The sequence below is a fragment of the Anarhichas minor genome, unplaced genomic scaffold, assembly GCF_050575085.1.
Source record: "Anarhichas minor isolate MPS153535 unplaced genomic scaffold, ASM5057508v1 ptg000027l, whole genome shotgun sequence".
NCBI lineage: Eukaryota > Metazoa > Chordata > Actinopteri > Perciformes > Anarhichadidae > Anarhichas > Anarhichas minor.
The window spans coordinates 14,604,177-14,623,530 of NW_027466473.1; the positions used below are offsets into that span (position 1 = coordinate 14,604,177).

The 19,354-nt window shown below is 40.8% G+C and overlaps 3 protein-coding genes across 5 annotated transcripts; 2 read left to right on the forward strand and 1 right to left on the reverse strand.

The window, feature by feature from the left end:
* Positions 1 to 118: 118 nt before the first annotated feature.
* On the forward strand, positions 119 to 4,550 carry ddx52 (DEAD (Asp-Glu-Ala-Asp) box polypeptide 52). Of its 2 annotated transcripts, none has more exons than XM_076101149.1 (14): positions 119 to 276; positions 530 to 919; positions 1,022 to 1,207; positions 1,310 to 1,453; positions 1,657 to 1,768; positions 1,860 to 1,932; positions 2,169 to 2,372; positions 2,461 to 2,551; positions 2,636 to 2,758; positions 2,852 to 3,002; positions 3,371 to 3,446; positions 3,776 to 3,847; positions 3,982 to 4,299; positions 4,405 to 4,550. In XM_076101149.1, the coding sequence occupies exons 1-13, from the start codon at positions 133 to 135 to the stop codon at positions 4,292 to 4,294; spliced, it is 2,079 nt and encodes a 692-aa protein (XP_075957264.1). In that variant the 5' UTR covers positions 119 to 132; the 3' UTR covers positions 4,295 to 4,299; positions 4,405 to 4,550. The 2 variants fall into 2 exon arrangements, with proteins under 2 accessions (XP_075957264.1, XP_075957263.1); XM_076101148.1 differs by having other exon boundaries at positions 3,982 to 4,290.
* Positions 4,551 to 5,294: 744 nt separating this feature from the next.
* On the forward strand, positions 5,295 to 7,311 carry rpl23a (ribosomal protein L23a). Its single transcript, XM_076101152.1, has 5 exons — positions 5,295 to 5,434; positions 6,070 to 6,250; positions 6,483 to 6,659; positions 6,939 to 7,008; positions 7,247 to 7,311. The coding sequence occupies exons 1-5, from the start codon at positions 5,410 to 5,412 to the stop codon at positions 7,259 to 7,261; spliced, it is 468 nt and encodes a 155-aa protein (XP_075957267.1). The 5' UTR covers positions 5,295 to 5,409; the 3' UTR covers positions 7,262 to 7,311.
* A 1,532-nt stretch (positions 7,312 to 8,843) lies between these two features.
* birc2 (baculoviral IAP repeat containing 2) lies at positions 8,844 to 16,128 on the reverse strand. 2 transcript variants are annotated; one of them, XM_076101150.1, is made up of 13 exons: positions 16,042 to 16,128; positions 13,994 to 15,025; positions 13,629 to 13,909; positions 13,132 to 13,434; positions 12,679 to 13,006; positions 12,033 to 12,132; positions 11,828 to 11,906; positions 11,685 to 11,733; positions 11,314 to 11,556; positions 11,067 to 11,165; positions 10,695 to 10,850; positions 10,012 to 10,053; positions 8,844 to 9,847 (listed from the first exon to the last, which is right to left on the reverse strand). In XM_076101150.1, the coding sequence occupies exons 2-13, from the start codon at positions 14,085 to 14,087 to the stop codon at positions 9,654 to 9,656; spliced, it is 1,968 nt and encodes a 655-aa protein (XP_075957265.1). In that variant the 5' UTR covers positions 14,088 to 15,025; positions 16,042 to 16,128; the 3' UTR covers positions 8,844 to 9,653. The 2 variants fall into 2 exon arrangements, with proteins under 2 accessions (XP_075957265.1, XP_075957266.1); XM_076101151.1 differs by having other exon boundaries at positions 12,715 to 13,006; positions 16,042 to 16,117.
* Positions 16,129 to 19,354: the final 3,226 nt, after the last annotated feature.

The window sequence follows — 19,354 nt, forward strand, 5'->3', positions numbered from 1 at the left end:
CTGGTGGTGTTATTCTGTCTGATGTGTAATGAGGTTAAATTCTATAAAATTACATTGTTCTCACTGGGAGTGTGAAACGCAGCCGGCAGGGGGCGCTGGTGTCCAGAGCAGATTGTGATGTGCTGCTGGTGGATGATCCGGATGTTGACTAGTGATGCCTGGATGCGGACAGACCACGCTGCTGCAGCAATGGACGCCTTCGAGTTGTTTCGGAAACTCGGAGCTGGAGCTAAATTTGATCTGAAGAGGTTTGGTCAAGACGCTGCTCGGTTTAAGGTAAACTGAGCACGTGTAGCTGATGGTATACTGGATTAAAAATAGCGATCGATAACGGCACGTGTCACGGTTTTTATGTATTTTCGCAAGTCCCGAGTTGCACTAGCGTTAAAGAGTGCCGCGCTGCTCGTTTTTCGGATGTTTCGTAGACTGTGTGTTTTATATGAGCTATTAAATTAAATGACTGGAAGGACAATATCTCACACAAGTGTACTATACACTGATGGTGACTGTACTTGTTTTATTTTTACAGGTCGCCAGATCTCACGTAGGGGAAGCGTCCTCAAATGCTTTTTCTGCGATCGATTACTTTGGCACAGGACTAACCAGTAGATCCCAGAGTAGTTCTGCAGGACTGGATGGTGATGGTGCTGCTGATGAGGAGGAGGAGGATGATGAAGATGGTGAGGAGGAGGGGGGAAGTGAAAGTGGAGATTCTGGAGCAGGGGGCAAAAGGAAGCAAAGGGATGAAGAGAAAGACGTGAGCACAGAAAAGAAAAGGACGAAAAGCAACCAGGTGGAAGACGCGGGGGGGAGAGGCATCACCTGGACCTCCTCATTAGACAGAAAGATCCAAAACCTGCCGAGTGATGGGAAGGAGAAATCCTCGCTGAAGAGGCTGAAGCATCTCCATCAGGAAAAGGTATTTACAATACACAACATAATAAAAGGACAAACAGACTTTATATGATTGTGACTTAGTCCTCTATCCTGTGTAATGTCCTTTTCTATATTTTGATTTAAGGTCAATCGTATTCGCTCTCAACACCGCATCAACGTGCACGGCTGCGACGTGCCTGACCCCGTGAGCACGTTTGAGGACCTCCAGTCCGAGTATCATCTCAACCCACGTGTCCTTCAGAACCTCAAAGACGCCGGACTGAACTCCCCGACGCCAGTACAGATGCAGGCAATACCGCTCATGATGCATGTGAGTGCAGACACACACACACACACACACACACACAGTCAGTGATCTAACGTACAGATGGTGGTTATGTGAGGATTTGCGTGTGTCTGGTTTCTCGGTCAGGGTCGGGAGCTCCTGGCCTGCGCTCCCACAGGATCAGGGAAGACTTTGGCTTTCTGTCTCCCGCTGCTCGCCCAACTGCAGCAGCCGGCCAACCTGGGCTTCAGAGCTGTGGTCATCTCCCCGACCAGAGAACTGGCCAACCAGGTACACAACAACTATTACCTTCCATTTTACTTTCCATTATCAAGCTGTCCAATTCATGATGTACGGCATGTGTTTCGATATCGAGGACGGAGATGTGAAGACACTAGCTTCCAGGTTTTAATCAGCGGGAGTTTCACTGACTTTCTGTTAAACGATCACACACATTTTAATGCATTTTTTGACGTCCGTTTTGTTGTGTTTAGACCTACAGAGAGCTGCTCCGCCTGTCCGAGGGAACAGGATTTAGAGTTCACATCATGGACAAAGCCTCTCTGGCAGCCAAGAAGTATGGACCACAGTCAAACAAGAAATACGGTGAGAAATGGAAAACGTTATCACAGAAGAATTCAAATCTGAAACATGAATTGCCTTTACGTCACTATCTACCCCGTACATGTTTGTGCAGATATCCTCGTCAGCACTCCAAACAGACTCGTCTTCCTTCTCAAGCAGGATCCTCCAGCTCTCGACCTCAGCAGGTAACACGGAATATTCTGCTCTCTGCAGTTGACCATCAAAAACGCATTTGCTTCCTCTTAACTATCCCTCGGTTTGTTAGGGTGGACACATTCCAGCAGGGGAGCTTTCGTCTCATATCATATCCCTCTCTGTCTCCGCTGTATAGTGTCAAATACAGTCACTTAAACATGCCGCACTAACGAATCATAGGGGGGGAAAAATGTGGGCTTGATTGTTGTCTTTTGTTGGTGATCAGTGTGGAGTGGCTGGTTGTCGATGAGTCCGATAAGCTGTTTGAAGGCGGTAAGACCGGCTTCAGGGAGCAGCTCGCCGCAGTTTTTCTGGCCTGTTCTGGGTCAAAGGTGCGCCGGGCCTTCTTCAGCGCCACCTGCACGCCCGACGTAGAGCAGTGGTGCCGCCTGAACCTCGACAACCTGGTGTCGGTCAACATTGGACACAGGTGATTGTCTACACGTAGAAGTCCTTAATTTGATGGATTTATTTAATCTCTTTCTCACGTAATAAAAGTGAATTCATCGTCTTCTCAGAAATGCGGCGGTTGACACGGTGGAACAGAAGCTGCTGTTTGTCGGGACGGAGAACGGCAAACTGGTGGCCATGAGGGAAATCATCAAAAAAGTATGAAAAATATGTTTGAAATATTTTTTTTAATACAAGCTCTATTTCTATACAAACTTAGATTGTCGTCCTTGCTTTTTTCAGGGTTTCCTGCCTCCCATGCTGGTGTTTGTGCAGTCTATAGACCGAGCACGGGAGCTTTTCCATGAGTTGGTGTACGAAGGCATCAATGTGGACGTGATCCACGCAGACCGCACACAGCAGCAGGTACGCACGGACAAGTGACATGCCGTATTATGAACTGAAGTGCAACTGTGCAACTGTGTTTATCCTCCTCCTCCTGTTGCTTCTGTGTTTCAGAGGGACAACGTAGTGAACAGTTTCAGGTCTGGTAAAATCTGGGTGTTGATCTGCACGGCTCTGCTCGCCAGAGGAATCGACTTCAAAGGAGTCAATCTCGTGCTGAACTACGACTTCCCCACCAGCTCCGTGGAGTACATCCACCGAATTGGTTAGCTTCTATGTATAGTCAATCATTTCACAATAAGATCAACATATATTGGGCTGAAGCCATTAACTGATTAGTTAGTAGACTAATAAATACATCAGTGATTATCTTAATAACGATAAATCATTATTGTTCATTTGATATAATTGTGAATTGAATACCTTTTGGGTTTTGACAAAGTTTGGCGCAGTCTGGTAACATCGTCATGTTTGACATTTTACAAGTTAAATGATTATTGAATAATAGCAACATACGTAAAGCGTTAGTTGCAGCTCTAATCCTGTGTTGGTCTCCTTTCATGTGTTCCTCCTCTTTCTCTCCCTGTCTGCTCATCAGTTCCCTCATTTAACATTCAATGTGCTGCTCCTCAGGTCGGACTGGTAGAGCTGGACATCAGGGGAAGGCCCTCACCTTCTTCACAGAAAATGACAAGCCCCTGCTGCGCAGGTACGTGGATATCAAAAGTGCAAACTGAGCAGATAAACATGTGCAGATTGTGTGTTTGAATCTGGAAATTAGAATCTGGTCATAACACAAGATATTTCAGGTGAGGCAGACAGGTCATCAGGTGTTAGGTTTGGTGGTAATTAGGACGATGTTTGCCAAGTGGCTGAAAGCAAAACAGTGTGCACATCCAGCCCCCAGGAGAGTACAGGTGCAGGACATAAACAGCATGCAAAGGAAGAAGTGAGGGAGTCCAGACACTTAATATTCCAAGCTCCCGAAATGTGAAGTGTTTCTCTGAATATGTTTCTCTTTGCATCTCTTTCTAACAGCATCGCTAATGTCATAAAACAAGCTGGCTGTCCTGTGCCCGACTACATGATTGGCTTCAAGAAAATACACAGGTAAAAGAGATGGACGACGATACTGAAGTTCCACAATAACCTGTACATTTAAATACGTTCTCGCTCTTTTAGTTCTTGGTAAAGTGATCGTTTTGTTAATACGGTCGCTCCCATCTGTATTTGTCTGTGTTTAGTAAAGTGAAGCGGAGACTTGAGAGGAAACCCCCGACAAGAAGCACCATTTGCACAACTCCTCGCTTCCTAATGAAGACAAAAGGCAAAGCGCCAAATAGAGGACAGAAAGGAGAGAAGCCGGCAGCGGGTGGAGAGCAGAAAGGGGAGAAGCGATCTCCAACAGCAGTGCAGCCGCAGAAAGGAGAAAAGAAGACAAATGGACAGGAGCTGAAGAGAAGAAATACAACACAGAAAAAAGGGGGAAGCGAAATGCACAAGAAGGCGTCTCAGAAGACGGCATCAAATTCCACCGGAGCCAAGTTAAAAAAGTAAGGAAGGTGTGTGTAATTAACTCGATCGGTTTTATACCACAACAGCTGACTTTCTATCCGACACTGTGCTTTGCTGATATGACACGATTTCTTTTCTACTCTGTCTACCAGGAGAAAGGGGAAGAAAAACAAGCCACAAGAGGACCAGAGGAGAGTAGTACAAGACTGATACGAAGGACGTGGACTTTTTGATTTACTGCTAATTTTCACATTTGTGCTTTGTATTATCAGAGAATAAAATAAACAGTTTATATATGTTTTGTTTTCATTACTGTTCATTGGCTCACCTGCAACTTGACAGACAGCAAGCATTCTTCAATAGATATGAAGGCTTTAGTGAGTGATTGAGTGATGAATGATTACATTTAACTAACAGGTTAGACTGTTGAACACTGAACAACATGAAAATTAAAAAGTAATTGGAGGCAGTTGTGAGAGAGATGGGGAAACAAAACCCAACAATTACATAATTTTATCCTCCACACCCCACTAGACCTGTGTGGCCTAATATTCACTGAAAGGATAAATTCTACTTCACATGTTAAGAATTGACTTTGATGATTCTGCAGCTTACTGATAGTTTTTCATACCCACAGTAAATGAGTCATATAGGAAATGCCTGTAATGATATGAGCACAAAAATATTTATTCTTTAGCTTTTTTCTTATTTCAAATTGGTACCTTACATTTAATGCTATTCATTATACCCATATAGTTTAAAGCTCAACATACCCAAAACAATACATTGTGTGCATATGTTGAACTACAGTGCCATACTAACAAATAACAAATATAAGCTAACAAAGCATTCCTGATTTAACATAACCAAATGTGTTATATTCAAACAGCTCTTGAAATAACTATTCAAAACAATTTCCAAAAACATTTCTAAACACATTTTCTAAAAACTATTATTAGTTCAAAGAAAATATATTTTTATGTTCATCTATCTTCAATACTTTCTGATAAACTGACATGGCCCCATCTACAGTTAGAGTGAATCTATGAGGTGGATGAATTCATTGCAGCCTTCTCAACTATCGCGATACATCTGATGTGAGATCTCGCCCATGCATTATACTGCAGGAAACCCCGTTTAGCCTTCCTTTCCTCAACATGGCACCGAAGGTGAAGAAGGAAGGTTTGTCAATCTTATGATTTTGAATGAATTATTCGTAGAATTTACACTAATATCGCATCTAAAATACGTTAGATGTCCCCGAAATGCGTGGATAAACTGACGGTGATGTATATAATCTCAGGATATTGCTCGCAACTGTCTAAATAAGTAGATAACACCGACTGTCTCCCCGGCATGTATCCTAGAACGTGATGCTAAGCTAGTGTTAGCTTTGACTGTGCTCACGAACGCTGTTTATTTACAGCCATTACTCTCTCCTCATTTCTTTCTTCAGTCTGTCACGTGCACGGATAGCTAAATAAATCTGTGTAACATGTCTTAGTAGCCGTAGCTATTATGTAATGCGTTAGGGTCTTAGCTATTTGTGTGGTGTTAGCATTAGCCTCGCCCTAGCGGTGTTACTAACGTAAGCTACACGTGATTGTTAACGTCGGCCGTTTAAGTTGCTGATGAAATGGAAGAACCAGAGACAATGTCTTAAACGTAGGCCGTTTCGTTAGTTGTAGATTATAGAGGTTCTGTAACGTAACATCTTGGGGGGTGTTTGGCGTTAGTGCTAGCCATGTGTCAGAGGAGCGAAACTGGAGCACCAACGGCTGAACAAAAGTCTAACAACTATAATTTCTCGTTTCAAGCTGTCCCGGTCAAGACTGAGGCCAAGTCAAAGGCCCTGAAGGCCAAAAAGGCTGTGCTCAAGGGTGTCCACAGTCAGAGGAAGAAGAAGATCAGGACTTCTCCCACCTTCCGTCGCCCTAAAACCCTTCGTCTGCGCAGGCAGCCCAAGTATCCCCGCAAGAGTGCTCCTCGCAGGAACAAGTGAGTTACAGTGACAGCATGCTGCTGAAAAACACAGGGGTTGAACCTGGTGCATATGGCAGTACATGCGATCAAAGTATGATTAAGTGTAATTCGAGCTTTATAAACAACTGATGCACCTAACACAAACTTACATGATTTTACAATATTTAAGAGCATGTGGGTATGTTATGTAATAAACGTGTAGCTTTTAAGGCTTATTGGTCTAATGTATGTTTTTTCACCCCTGCAGGTTGGATCACTATGCCATCATAAAGTTCCCCTTGACAACAGAGTCTGCCATGAAGAAGATTGAGGACAACAACACACTTGTATTCATCGTGGATGTCAAGGCAAACAAACACCAGATTAAACACGCAGTCAAGAAGCTGTACGACATCGACGTCGCCAAAGTCAACACACTCATCAGGTAGAAAATCTTAACCCAGACTGGGCTGATGACACTATTGTGTACTCCGATGTAATATTCTGTTCATAATTAAAGCCAGATCAGTGGTATATTGGCTCACTGTACGGAGTATTTGTTGGACTCAAGAGCGAGTTGATATACCCTTTTTAATATAATTTAAGATCTGAATTTTAGTTTTAAATGTGGTCAACAACATAGGTCCACAAACGGCTTGTTGTTCATTGTAAATATAAACTTAATAGCATAGATTTTACTGACCACTTTCCTTTCATTGTTCAGGCCCGATGGTGAGAAGAAGGCATACGTTCGTCTCGCACCAGATTACGATGCGTTGGATGTTGCAAACAAGGTGAGTCCTCAATAATTCAACAGGGTAAATGTTGTGAGCTTTGAAAGCTAGTTAAAGTCAACATAATGGTTGCATTTGCTTTCTCAAGCTGTGAATCCTGTGCAAGTGATGTAAACTTTTATATGTCTGAATGTCAATGATGCATTCAAAGGAACCACTGATGCCAGAGACTGCAGATACAGATGTATTCCCTCTGTTGATGAACCTGAGAGTAATTCATGTCCATTTTCCTCTACAGATTGGCATCATCTAAACTGTGGCTGAACAGACTTGTGGAAGAATAAATATTTGTATAAACTACAACTGATTCAGTGTCTGTGTGTTTGTCTTGTCTTCACCCATGGATAAATACTGTACCATTACGACTCAGTTATTTGCAATTAACATTATTCAGGACATGTAAGATTTGTCAGCTGTGTTTGATATTGTCTGAAAACCTCCATCTTCACCCATCAATGCGTATATTGTTTACTGAGTGCACCTATCAGTGCTTCCATTCAGATTCAGACCTTAAACTGTAGCCATAATCATTTATGTATTGGACTTTTCCAACAACACTTATCGTTTTTGGTCTTCCACACGAAACATACAGGTGCAATGCTATTCTATAAAATGGTAGTAAGGAAAAAAAAATATTGAACGAGAATCAAAGAATTACTGTTAAGTAACTAACGGGTACAGTAGACCTTTAAGCATTTTGCCAATTTCTGGTGTGCAAGCTTGGGTATCACCAGATGTTACTAAGACTGAGAAAATCGACCTGTACATGTTAACTTTGACTAAAGAGCATCAGAATATATCTGTTCCAAAAAAAGTCATAGTATAGCGTGTCGGGGAAAAAGTCAACATATGTCAGAAGTCATAGTATACGTTATTTAACAATATGTTAGGGAGTAGTTGCATTTATACAGTCTTAGTTACAAATGGCCCTTTGAGGGAAACCGTAATGTTGATGTGGCCCAGGGTGAAAATTAATGACACCCCTGCACTATACTATGACTTTTTAATGACTTTTAATGTGAGAGGGAGACTCACCATTAAAACAGACATCCAGAAGAGCGAGAAAATGTTAAGGACCTGTGGGAAGAGAGGAGAGCACAGACGACAGTATTTCACCCACACAGACAGAGCAGGGAGCGGACCACGCTGGCAGATATTGCAACTTGAGAATTGGACAGTTTAGCCACAGCAAGTACTGCAACTCAACCACAGACTAATCCTTGTACTCATCGACTTCCTCACAATGGAGTATGTGCAAGTACTGTTAAACAGTAATTTACAGGTACATCAGACTGGTTTAAATGGAGCACACAGTTTAATTGTTCTGATCACAAATTAAATAACTAAGTGTAGACCGCTTAACTGAATGTTGCCAATTTCTGGTGTGAAAACAATGTAGGATGTTACTGAGAAGACTGAGAAAATGGACTAGTACATGTTGACTTACTAAAGGAAAACAGACTATCAATACAATAGGGTATAAAGTAATTAACAAAAGCCACTTTAATTTGATCGTTGGATTTTCATACAGAAAGTGAGAATATGCCTTACAATTATATATAATATATTAAAATTGGCGAAGTTCATAAAGTTTAGTTTAGATAATCCTGATTCAGTCAGGGCTGGTCCACCAGACTTTCAAAGAATCATGTTTGTATAATACACTTGTGCCATTTGAAATAAATAATTCATGTGTTGAGAAAATAAGTGCATGTATAAATGTATGTGTCTTATGAAATGAATTAAAGAACACAGTTCATTGCATTGAACATTGATGAGATTTTTCATACATTTTCCATATTGTGAGATTTACTGAAAACATGAAAATATACCCATTAACAATATGATAGTGGTTTTTAATACATTGCCCAGTTGTAAAAATACAATTTTATATAATAAAGATTAAATAATGTTCCATTATCAAATCCGATATTAAAATGAGACTTGTACTGAACATTCAAATCAACTGCATTCTTACATCTCTATCAGATAAATCACAACACAAGTTATCCATCTTCATCGCCCGGTTGGGTTGAAAGAGAGAGAGAGAGAGACAGGGGATGCTAACTTTGTTTTTTTTCTGACCTATAGCAGACAAATCATTAACCGTTAATTTACAAGATTAGTACTCTGCATGCAGCGGAGCTCTGGTTAGAGAGCAACAAGCTGCAAAGATAACGATGCACAAACAGGTAAAATCCCTCATTGACAGCTGCAGCGTCTATCCCCGGATCGCTTGTCCAGTAGAGTTAGCGGTCACATTGCGTGCATTGTCATAGTCTCCATTGCATCAATTAGTTTAGCTTGTCATCTGTGTGTCTTGATTGGTCGAAAGTATCATTGTCGGTTAAGGGTTAAATGGTTAATTATGAATATCCCTAAGAAAGAGAGAAAAACAGACAACCAGAAAAGAGAACTAATAAAAGTAATAATAGTATAAGTGAATATAATGGAATGACAATAGCAGAAATATGACAACTACTACTACTACTAACATCAATGGATATAATAGAATAATAATAGCAGTAATAATATAAATGTCATTTTTATGTCACTATGGTACCATGTTATGTCTGTCAGCTGTATATAAACCTACATCATATTGCGTACATTCAATCACATCGTTGTGGCCTGCAGGATCCTGGCTATGAGAGGAAGGTTCGGACCGTGCCTTTAACCAGGCCTCTGCAGATTGGGCACTTTCGCAGCGATGGCGCGCACTCTTTGCACACCACCAGATGTCCACATGGGATGAAGACAATGTTGACTTCTTTGTCCATACACACCTTGCAGGTACGCTCCTCCTGCAGGCGTCGCAGCTGCTCCTCCATGGGGAGGTCTACAAGGAAATAGATTCATTAGTCCTTAAAATCCAACATGTTAGTTCATTCCTTCTTGTCTTGTATACTGTCTATCTCTACAGTAAAAGTCAAAATAGAAGTTACAAAATGCTTCACAGTTAAAACAATTAAACTGGCATGATGGTAAGTTCTGTCTCAATACCTGAAAGATCTTGGCTTGGTGACGCAGCTTCGTTTGATTGTGCTGAAAATGTGAAAGACAATATGTGGTTAGCTCAAGCTTTGTTTAATGCACAGTCAGTGTTCCTCATTTATTAGCTAGACTGTGGCAGCCCGCCAAATTCTTCTCCGTCTCTCTGCGCAGTCTGCGGTGATGTCGACAACCCAAGTGACATCATCTACTAGAGCACAGCGTATAAATACTTAATACAAAAGTATTAGCATACAAATTACCATAAGTTTATTCAATATGCAGAACGGACCATTTAAAATAATATATTCATGGTAGGTCTGCATCATTGGATTATAATTATTAAGGCATCAATGTGTTCATCACTTTAATGTTACAGTTGGTAAAGATGGAGTATATACTACTTAATAATACATTATAGTTTATTAGTTGTTTTATATTTTGTATTAAAAATCTGAATATGCAAAGTAGCCTAACTAGTAATTCATATCGTCAAATAAATGTGAACTTTGCACTTAAGTTTTCAGACTTTTTTATAATTTGAAGTGCCGATAGTTACAAAGAGCCTGAGCTTTGCTAAATTAAACTTCTTAGCAAGTATACCAAATGTTTTTTGAGTGCAGTTTGAGCACATACTGTACGTTCCTCTCTGTTACAAGTACAAACATAAAAGTGTTGCGGTGGGAAAGACGCACCCATGAGATCTCGGAGCAGGTGGACGTCGTTTTTCTGGATCCAGTTGCGAAAGACCTCTGCTGCAGCGTTCCCCTTGGTGAGGACGAGCTCTATGAGCCTGGCGGTCTGCTGCTGGGCCGACGTCTGGGCCTTCAGACCGCTGTACTCCTCGATAGCTGCAGGTTCACAGGGGACCGTTACTCACAATAAGAGCTTCATGAACTCTTTATTTATGCACTTGAAATATTTAGTTATTATCAGAAATAATTCAATCTCATAGCTGTGGAAAAACTAAACCATGGACTCAAAAGTCACTAATTAACTGTCCTTTCTACTAGTGGGGTTACAAACCATTTAAAAGATGTGGTAACACTTAAAATACAGAAACTTACAGAAAACATTTTGCTCTCTTAAATGCTCCAGCACTGGCTCCACACTCTTCAGGCGCTGGATCAACGCCGCCTGGTGTCTCTTCACAAAGGTGAAACCATCTGAAACAAAAAAGGAGAAAACAAAGTCATTAATTCAAAAGTTCACTGGCCAGAGAGCAACCGATTGCGCAACCAACACTGGAATTCTTGGTTCATTTTCATGGACAACACATCGCAGAGACATCCATACTTTCATCGTCAGCTGTACCTGATGCCATCGCCTCTGCCACCATCTCTCGCTCCTCCTCCCTTTTCTGGTCCTCGGCACTCAGCAGGTCCAGGACCAGTTCCTGGACTGTTCTGTAGTTCTCTCCGCTGGTTAGGATCTTGCTTTGGACCGTTTGCTTGACGAGATTGCGCTCGAAGCCCATTTCTAAAGCAGACTTAATCACGGGGGTGTTCATCATGACGTTGTCCTCGGATCGCTCCTCTCCTGGCCCGAGGTGAACCACTAAGAGGAGGAGGGTGTTAACACGTCAGGCCGGGTCACATGACTTCCCAACTTTTTTTTATCCTATCAGGAGAAATGTCTGACTGTACAGAGTCCAGAGATCCACTTTCCAAAAATACATTTCTCACCAGGTGGATCCACAAACTCTCTGGAGCTGCTGTCTCCATTTGGTAAAAGCTTTTGGGGAGAAAACAGAAGAAAAAAAGCATTTATTATTATTTTCCGTGCCAAATGCATGAACCAATAACTTGTTATGCTGCTCTCTGCTGACCTGCTCAAACAGCCGAGGGAAGCGAGCCTGAATCTGGTGAACAAACTCTTGTCCCTTCTCCTGGAGCAAATATTCACACCTGCGATTAACCAGAGGTACAAGAACACAACCATATAAAACCATCCAATACACACGTAAAAAAAGACGATCAGAATATATGTCAAAACACAGTTAAACATAAAAACATTTAAACGGCAGTGTTTACCTAGGGAACCATTTAGCATGTTCCACCCATGGATCATCTCCCGACTCCCAGCACCGCAGGCCTCCATCACAGCAGAAACACTTGACGTCGTCATTACGGCCTTGTGGGCAAACAAAGAGCTTTCAGTGTGACGAACGGTGTTCAGGGGGTTTCGTAGAAAGAGTAAAACTTGGTTGTTCTTATGAAGATGACTGGTTGAAACCAATCTGAATACAGCTTTGTTTCTCATCTTTTACTTCCTCTTTGGTTTAAAACATCTTGTAGTAAACTGATCAAATTTGAATGCTATATTTAGTACCAACATGTTTATAACCAGTTGTCCCTAAAATGATTTCACTCAGGACTTTCCAGCTCAAGTAAAAAATTACAAATACAAATTCTGAGAGATACCTGTCTGCAGTAGAAACCCCCCAAACATGGGGGGGGGGAACTCTTACTGGTATTAAAACTGTGACAATGAAGGGGAAGAAATAATTTCATTCCAACCTTTCATCTGCACGTTATCAGTCATTAAGACATTTTAAATGACAGCTTTAAGATTAGTAAAATAAAAACTTTAGCTTTCATTTAGAGGTTTGGCCACCTGATGAACACAAGTCCAACATTCCCCCTCCTGCTAGCCGTTACATGCTTCTCATCAACGTACGGTCTGATAAGCTCGTCTCTTTGATATTCTCCGTACCGACATAGTAGAAGCCGGCTTTAGCCAGCTGGTCGGGCCTGACGGGGATACGAGAAGGCCAGTTGACAAAAGTGAGCAGCCTCTCGTCGCTCTGCTGCATGGCCGGGTTCGACACGTTACTGAGGGCCGCGGCTCCTGAGGACAGTTGAGAAGTTACTCCTCCAGACGACGCCGCCGCCGCAGCTCCAGCCAGCGGCACGTTGTCGGCTCTGTCGCCGCGCACAAATCGGCAGTTTGGATAATGCCTCTGGTGCTCCGATACGGCTCGGTCACCTGGCTCCCAGTTACTCAACTACAAATACAAACAAACACCTTCTGTCAACACTATTTTATAATTTCAAAGATTGAAAGGAAGATAAAATAAAATCTCTTCAGCCATTTGCTTCCACAGCTGGGTTCATGCTCCTGTGATCGTACCTGTCCACCACAGCTGAAGCAGGCCACTCGGTCGCCCTGGACCAGGTAGTAAAAGCCGGCCTTGGCGAGCTCGGCTGGAGTTATGATGGAGAGCGTCCAGGGGTGGAATGTGTCCAGGCGGTCCTGCTCTCTGCGCATGCTGGGGTTGTGGCATATCGGTCTCTGGTGGGACATGTCCTCCACGCCACGAGAGGTGAGTGGGCTGGAGGGCAGTGGAGCAGAGAAGCCCATATTTAGGTAGCCGACGGGCTCTTCACCTTGGCTTGCGGTCGGGTTAGGAGCTGCTGTGCCTGGACCAGAAAGCTTGAAGAAGAAAGACGCAAAAAATTGAAGGCAAAAAGGCAACTACTGTCATCAAAAAAATGTCAGACCGCGCCAGTGGATGAAATCTAAACTACTGTTCAGATTCCTCAAAAACAAAACTATTCCACAACATAGGGGCAACTTTCCTCTATAAAGCATATCTCTTATTTTTAAGGAACCTCCAGAGATCTTACTGGTATGGCTGGGGCAATGCGGAGAGGGGAGAAGGCGGAGTGCGAGGAGGAGAGCAGATTGGCTGTGGATGGGAGGCTCTGGATGAAGGAGCAGGAAGAAGAGAGCTGTCTGTGTTTCTCTGCGGGACAGTCTCCGGCCTGCCAGCCCTCCGCCGTCACATTGCACCGGAAACACTGCACCCGGTCGCCCACGCCGGTGTAGAACCAACCCGCCCTCGCCAAACTGCGCTCCGTGACTCCCGAAGCGGGGAATCGAGCAAAGGTGGAAATGCGGAAGAGCTCTGTGGAAGACAACATCATATTGACACATTTCCTTAAGCACATACATAAAAATGAAAAAGGGAAAGAATAAAAGAAACTAGTACCGGAGGAGTTGTCATACTGCAGGTCAGGAGGAGGCCCGTTGCGACACAAACCCAACAAAAACGGGTTGGTTTTAAGTTGAACAAGAGTTTCCATTTTTTTTAAATTTAAGTTTAAGAAATGTTAGGGCAAAAGAGATGTCCTTCCAAGGGAGAGGGGTTTGAGAAAACCCAAGGTCTCAGATTCTCACACATACACACTCACTCACTCATACTGCAACAGAAAATAGTTAAATAGACTCTGGGGGGGGGGGGGAGGGGAGTAGGAGGAGGTGCTAAACTCAAACTACCGAACCAGAGAAGAGCTAGTAAAAAAGAAAGTGAAGCTTGGCTAAGTGCAAAACTTAGTGCAGAAGAAACAAAACTACCCATCCAGCGACCACCATCCTCACACAGTATTGGATACAAACTGCATGACATGTCCCTGGATATGTTTGACATTAATTCTCCTGAAACATCCAAACCCCTACATGTAGCCTGAGGCTCTACTTCACACCTGGATCTATTTTACATGTACCTAGTAGAGAGTACCACCTCTGAGCATTTAACTGCTGAAACCTCAATATTTCTTCTTCAGTTAGAGTCCCAGTGGATGTACAGTACGGCCAACCAAACACAGCCTGTGCAGTAAAAAAGGACGGGCTATTTTAAAAAGCGTAGTTAAAATGCATCCTCAAATCAATTATCAGAATATTACACTGCGATCACATCACCCAGGATCAGTATACACTGTATTAGATTGAATATTCAGATCAGACATGTCTAATATATTATGCAGCCATTCAAACTTCAACATGTGGTTTGTGATTATTTGTACAAACATTATAAACTAAATAAATCAAGCGCACACACACACACACACACACACATACAGACCAAGGGATATGTGCTCTCAAACCCCTCCCCCCGTCTTGGACATCCCCTTTGTAGGCGTCTAAGTAGCCATAATCGAATCCTTAAAAAACAATAAGAAAAATGTAATCCTTTTTTGGTAAGGATTATGGATGTTCCTCTTTAGCTCAATAATTGCAGGACCTGTAGAAATAAAGAAGAGAGAGAAACGTTGGATTGTGTTTTAATCACTTGAAGCCATAGTCTGTATATTTTTTACAAACTTAGACATAAAACGAGGTTCATCTTCACAATTAGCAGTGCTATGATCAAAGCAGATAGGTCTTCAACAATTACTTCATCAATAAATCTTAGATGATTTCCAGTTGTCAATTTACTCTGTAAAATATCAGAAAATAGGGAAAAATGTGTAACAAGGTTGTTTAGTCCGAGCAACTGTTCAAAAGCTTGATATGCAAGCAATACTTATCTAGAGAAGCTAAAAACACAAACTGTACAAATAACTTTAATGAATTGTCATACATTAGAGGAATACTCCTTTGACTTTCATAAAGCTGAGGAAGTCACATGAGACAGATTCTTAAGAAAATAATATCCTTATCACTACATCCTACATTTCCGATAATGCAACCAAAATTGCTTCCCTGTGTTAGGTAAATGGTGTAGTATTTGAAACGTCATGCCACTAGTTTTTAAGGCAGACTTTCTGTTATAAATGTCTCGTCTCCAAAAGCCCAAATCAAGATGACGTGGTCAGGGTTTCCCTCAGACTTCTAATTTAACGCTGCTGCGTATTTTTCCCAGCAGGCTTTGCTCGGTACTTTCCTCAGTATACTAACTAGGTGAGGTTATTGACAACACTTCCTGTTTCTGGTTAAATGTCTTTTGCTAACATTAACTTAGCTACGAACATTTAGGAGGGCATTGGATTGATTTAACATTTGTTTCGGCGGTTAAGCTTCATTTAAAACATACAATTAGCAGTCAGTTGCCGAATGACATTCAACGCCCAACATAAACCAGATTGATGACATCAACGGACATTAGCTTGCTACAGCTAGCGTTTGCTAACGCGAATAATTGTTGAACTTTAGCTGCCGATACTCATTAAAATGAAACCGTTTGGATTGAGTGACACCGACACTAGAGACGTTAGATAAGGCCGCGCAGGTCTTATCCTAGTCGTATGACACACTCACCGTTCCGTTGTTCAGGCGGTCCGGAAAGTCCCAGCGTCGAGCGAGCGTCTCGTTAAAGACGTCACGCCTCCCTCTACTTCCGGTTATCGGTGAAATGAAAATAGAACAAAAAAACCTAATATTTGGTTAATTATTCAGAGCCATGTCAGCGTGCCATGGGGCAAACCCAAAACAGTCCATAAGTTCAGATGAATTACATAACGTTACATACATAAAAAAGAAACAGCATGACAGTAATGATTATATATCGTTACATCTACAGCAATTATTCCACACACAAAGGAAGCTATTTTATCAATGAATAACATGAAATAGCTTACTATAGAAAACTGAGACCAACATTGAAACTGTTCATTAAGTCACAATTGCTCACGTTATTGCCCATATATTTCGTAAAGATAAGTGTGGATTTATTGAGCAACTTCTGTGTAATGATCTTCATATTATACATAAACATTTTAATTAATATTATACATAAAAATTATCATCAAGTTATGCACTTCATTTAGTTTTATATTAATTAGAAATCAAAGAGCACCTACAGTTGTGTAAAATCACAATAAACAATTCGAGCAACCTGCAAAAAGCTTTAAAACTCCAATTGTATACAAAAATGTATCTCAGGCCTGTGTGAATACAGACATATGTGAACATCAGAATTTCCCTACAAATATTAATACAACATACCTAAATTTGTAGTGGTGGAAGAAGTACTCATCTTTTACTTAAGTAAATGTAGCTAAAGTACCTCAAAAATGAGTAAATGTACTTAGATACTTTCCACCACTGGACATGTTTTATACCTACTATGTACTGGAGGACACATGTTCAATTAAATAAAAAAACTACAACAAAAAAAATGTAAAGAGATATTTGTATATGTTACACACAAAGCTAACACTACAGAAACAACAATACTATTCTGTCTTTCACTTAAGTTATCAAAGAATATTAAAGCTAAAATAATGGTACAAGGAATAGACAGCATACTTACATAAAAGCCTTGTTGAAGATAAGTCAGACGGTAATGAGTCACGTAAAGGCATTATTAGAATGTGATATCTCCACTGTAGTTCCCCTAACTTCCTGTCATAGCCACTCCCCTTAAGTGAGGCACAACCTCACAGTGCATTTTACTAACCTTTGCATACCACATGATCTACTTTCAAAAATGGCTTGTATGAATTGTCTTAACCTACCAATACCAGAAAGCTATCACAATACCCTGTCCATTTAATTAGTACCTGTACTTCAAGGAAGACAGTGTTTAAATAAGACAACACTAATCTGCAGTAGCTGCCACTTCCTGCCATACCCATCTGACGTCAATGGACCTAAATGAACAAATTGTGTAGTCATCAAGGTGTAGTTTTACTACCACACAGCAGACAATACACACTAGAAACTACTATTTGCCAGGTGTATTTGAATTTTTATTAAACAGAAACTCCTTTAAAATGATTACAGTGAGAGTAAGAAGAAATATATTTATATAAAGCACATGCATACAATGGTAAAAAATAAAAACAAGTCTGATTGCCTCCAAACTCTGTAAATAGGATAATAAACATCATTATAATGTAACATACATAGCAAGTGTCATGCATGCTAAGATAAATAAAAGGCTAGGTAGTGTGTTGCATTGTGTGTATGAACAGTAAGTTGCTCCCATGGCCCATGGTACTTTAATTTAGAAAAGATCAGGTGACTTGGCACTTTATTTGGGGGTGTTGTGAATAAAGTCTTTACCTCTAAATTATGTATATATATATAAAAAGGAAGCTGGTTAGAAGACAGGCTCTCACCAATAATGAACAGCTTCAAATTTAGATAAAATATGAATACACTGCAGAAACAACCCAGCAGATAAAAACAGATTATATACTTATTATATAGTGTAACTAACACAGGAGAATTAAAGAGCTCCCCATATGCCAAGAACACAGCATCCACAAATAGTAGGTTGCGTTTGTGAAGAGGTAAGACAGGGTTCTTTGACTTATCCTCTGACTCTCCCAATGAAATCCACAATATTTTCTTCGTTCCCACTTACAAAACAGCTCTTTAAGAGAGGACAACTTGAGCCACAGACGGAGGATATTATAACTCTATAGAGTGGTAGCAGACTAATACCTTCATGGCACCGACAGGATTATTTAAAAAGTATTCTACCAGTGATTTTGCATGTTTTAGTGCATTTACAACAAATCATGCATATTTATATCACTGCTAAGTGTTTTGCAATCCATGTTGATCTGCTTTAGAAACTTTAATGCGTTTCTTCTATTGTTCCAGGCATCTAATTTATATGTGCCCATTAAATAGAGAAAATCTGTTGGGCAATTAATTACCAGATGACCTTTAAATTAGTTAGTGTTGTACATAATTATGAAGAGATTGACGGGATTTGAGTTGTTTTTGTGATATTCACTTTTTTACCCATTAATGGGTGAAAATAAAAGATTGTATTCGCTGTAGAATATTCTGAATAGAGTAATGTTGTAGTGTATTTATGGACATTTACATTTCTCTTGCAACTAAGAGTGATGATAAATTGTGTTTTTTAAGAAAGGAAGAACATTTTGGAAATAAATGGGAAGATGATTTGTAGTTAAGGAGCTAAAATGAATAAAAACTCGACTGAGACGGTTACTGGTTGAATGACTTTCTGTGAGAAAAACAAACCTATGATGCCACTGAATGAATATATGTTTAAGATGTGAAGAAAAGAAAATGATTTGGAATGTATTTAGCCAATAGTGGGAAAAAGAATAAATTGACTATTTTTCGTTTATGGTCCAGGGCCAGTTTAGAAGCTGCTGAGAGCTAAACTCTCTGCTGCACTCTAGGGAGAGATAACGTCCAGGCCATGATGGCATCTCTGTGGCATAATTTCTTAAACAATGGGCAGACATAATAATAATAATATCACAACTGTACAATATCATGCAATCCAATAAAACAAATCTCCAATAAATACTACCTTTGTGAAGCTTATATTCAATGCTGGAGGGGAAAAAATGACTGGAACACTTAACAATAAAATGCAATCCAATCCAATAACAAAAACTAAGTCACTATTAACAAAACCTGGGTATTAGTAACCTCAAAAAGAGCCATTTCATAGCAAGGCTGTTGCAGGGTTTTCTGTAGTGTTTAACGTGGAGTTCGGCTAATGTAGTGTAATTAACACACTTCTATGAAATAAAACTCAATAGAAAAAGTGTGGCTATAGTTGTCCATTCACTAAATAGATCAGGATGTGACATGATTAGAGTTTCCTGGGGAAAACCCTGTATTGTGTTGGATTGCA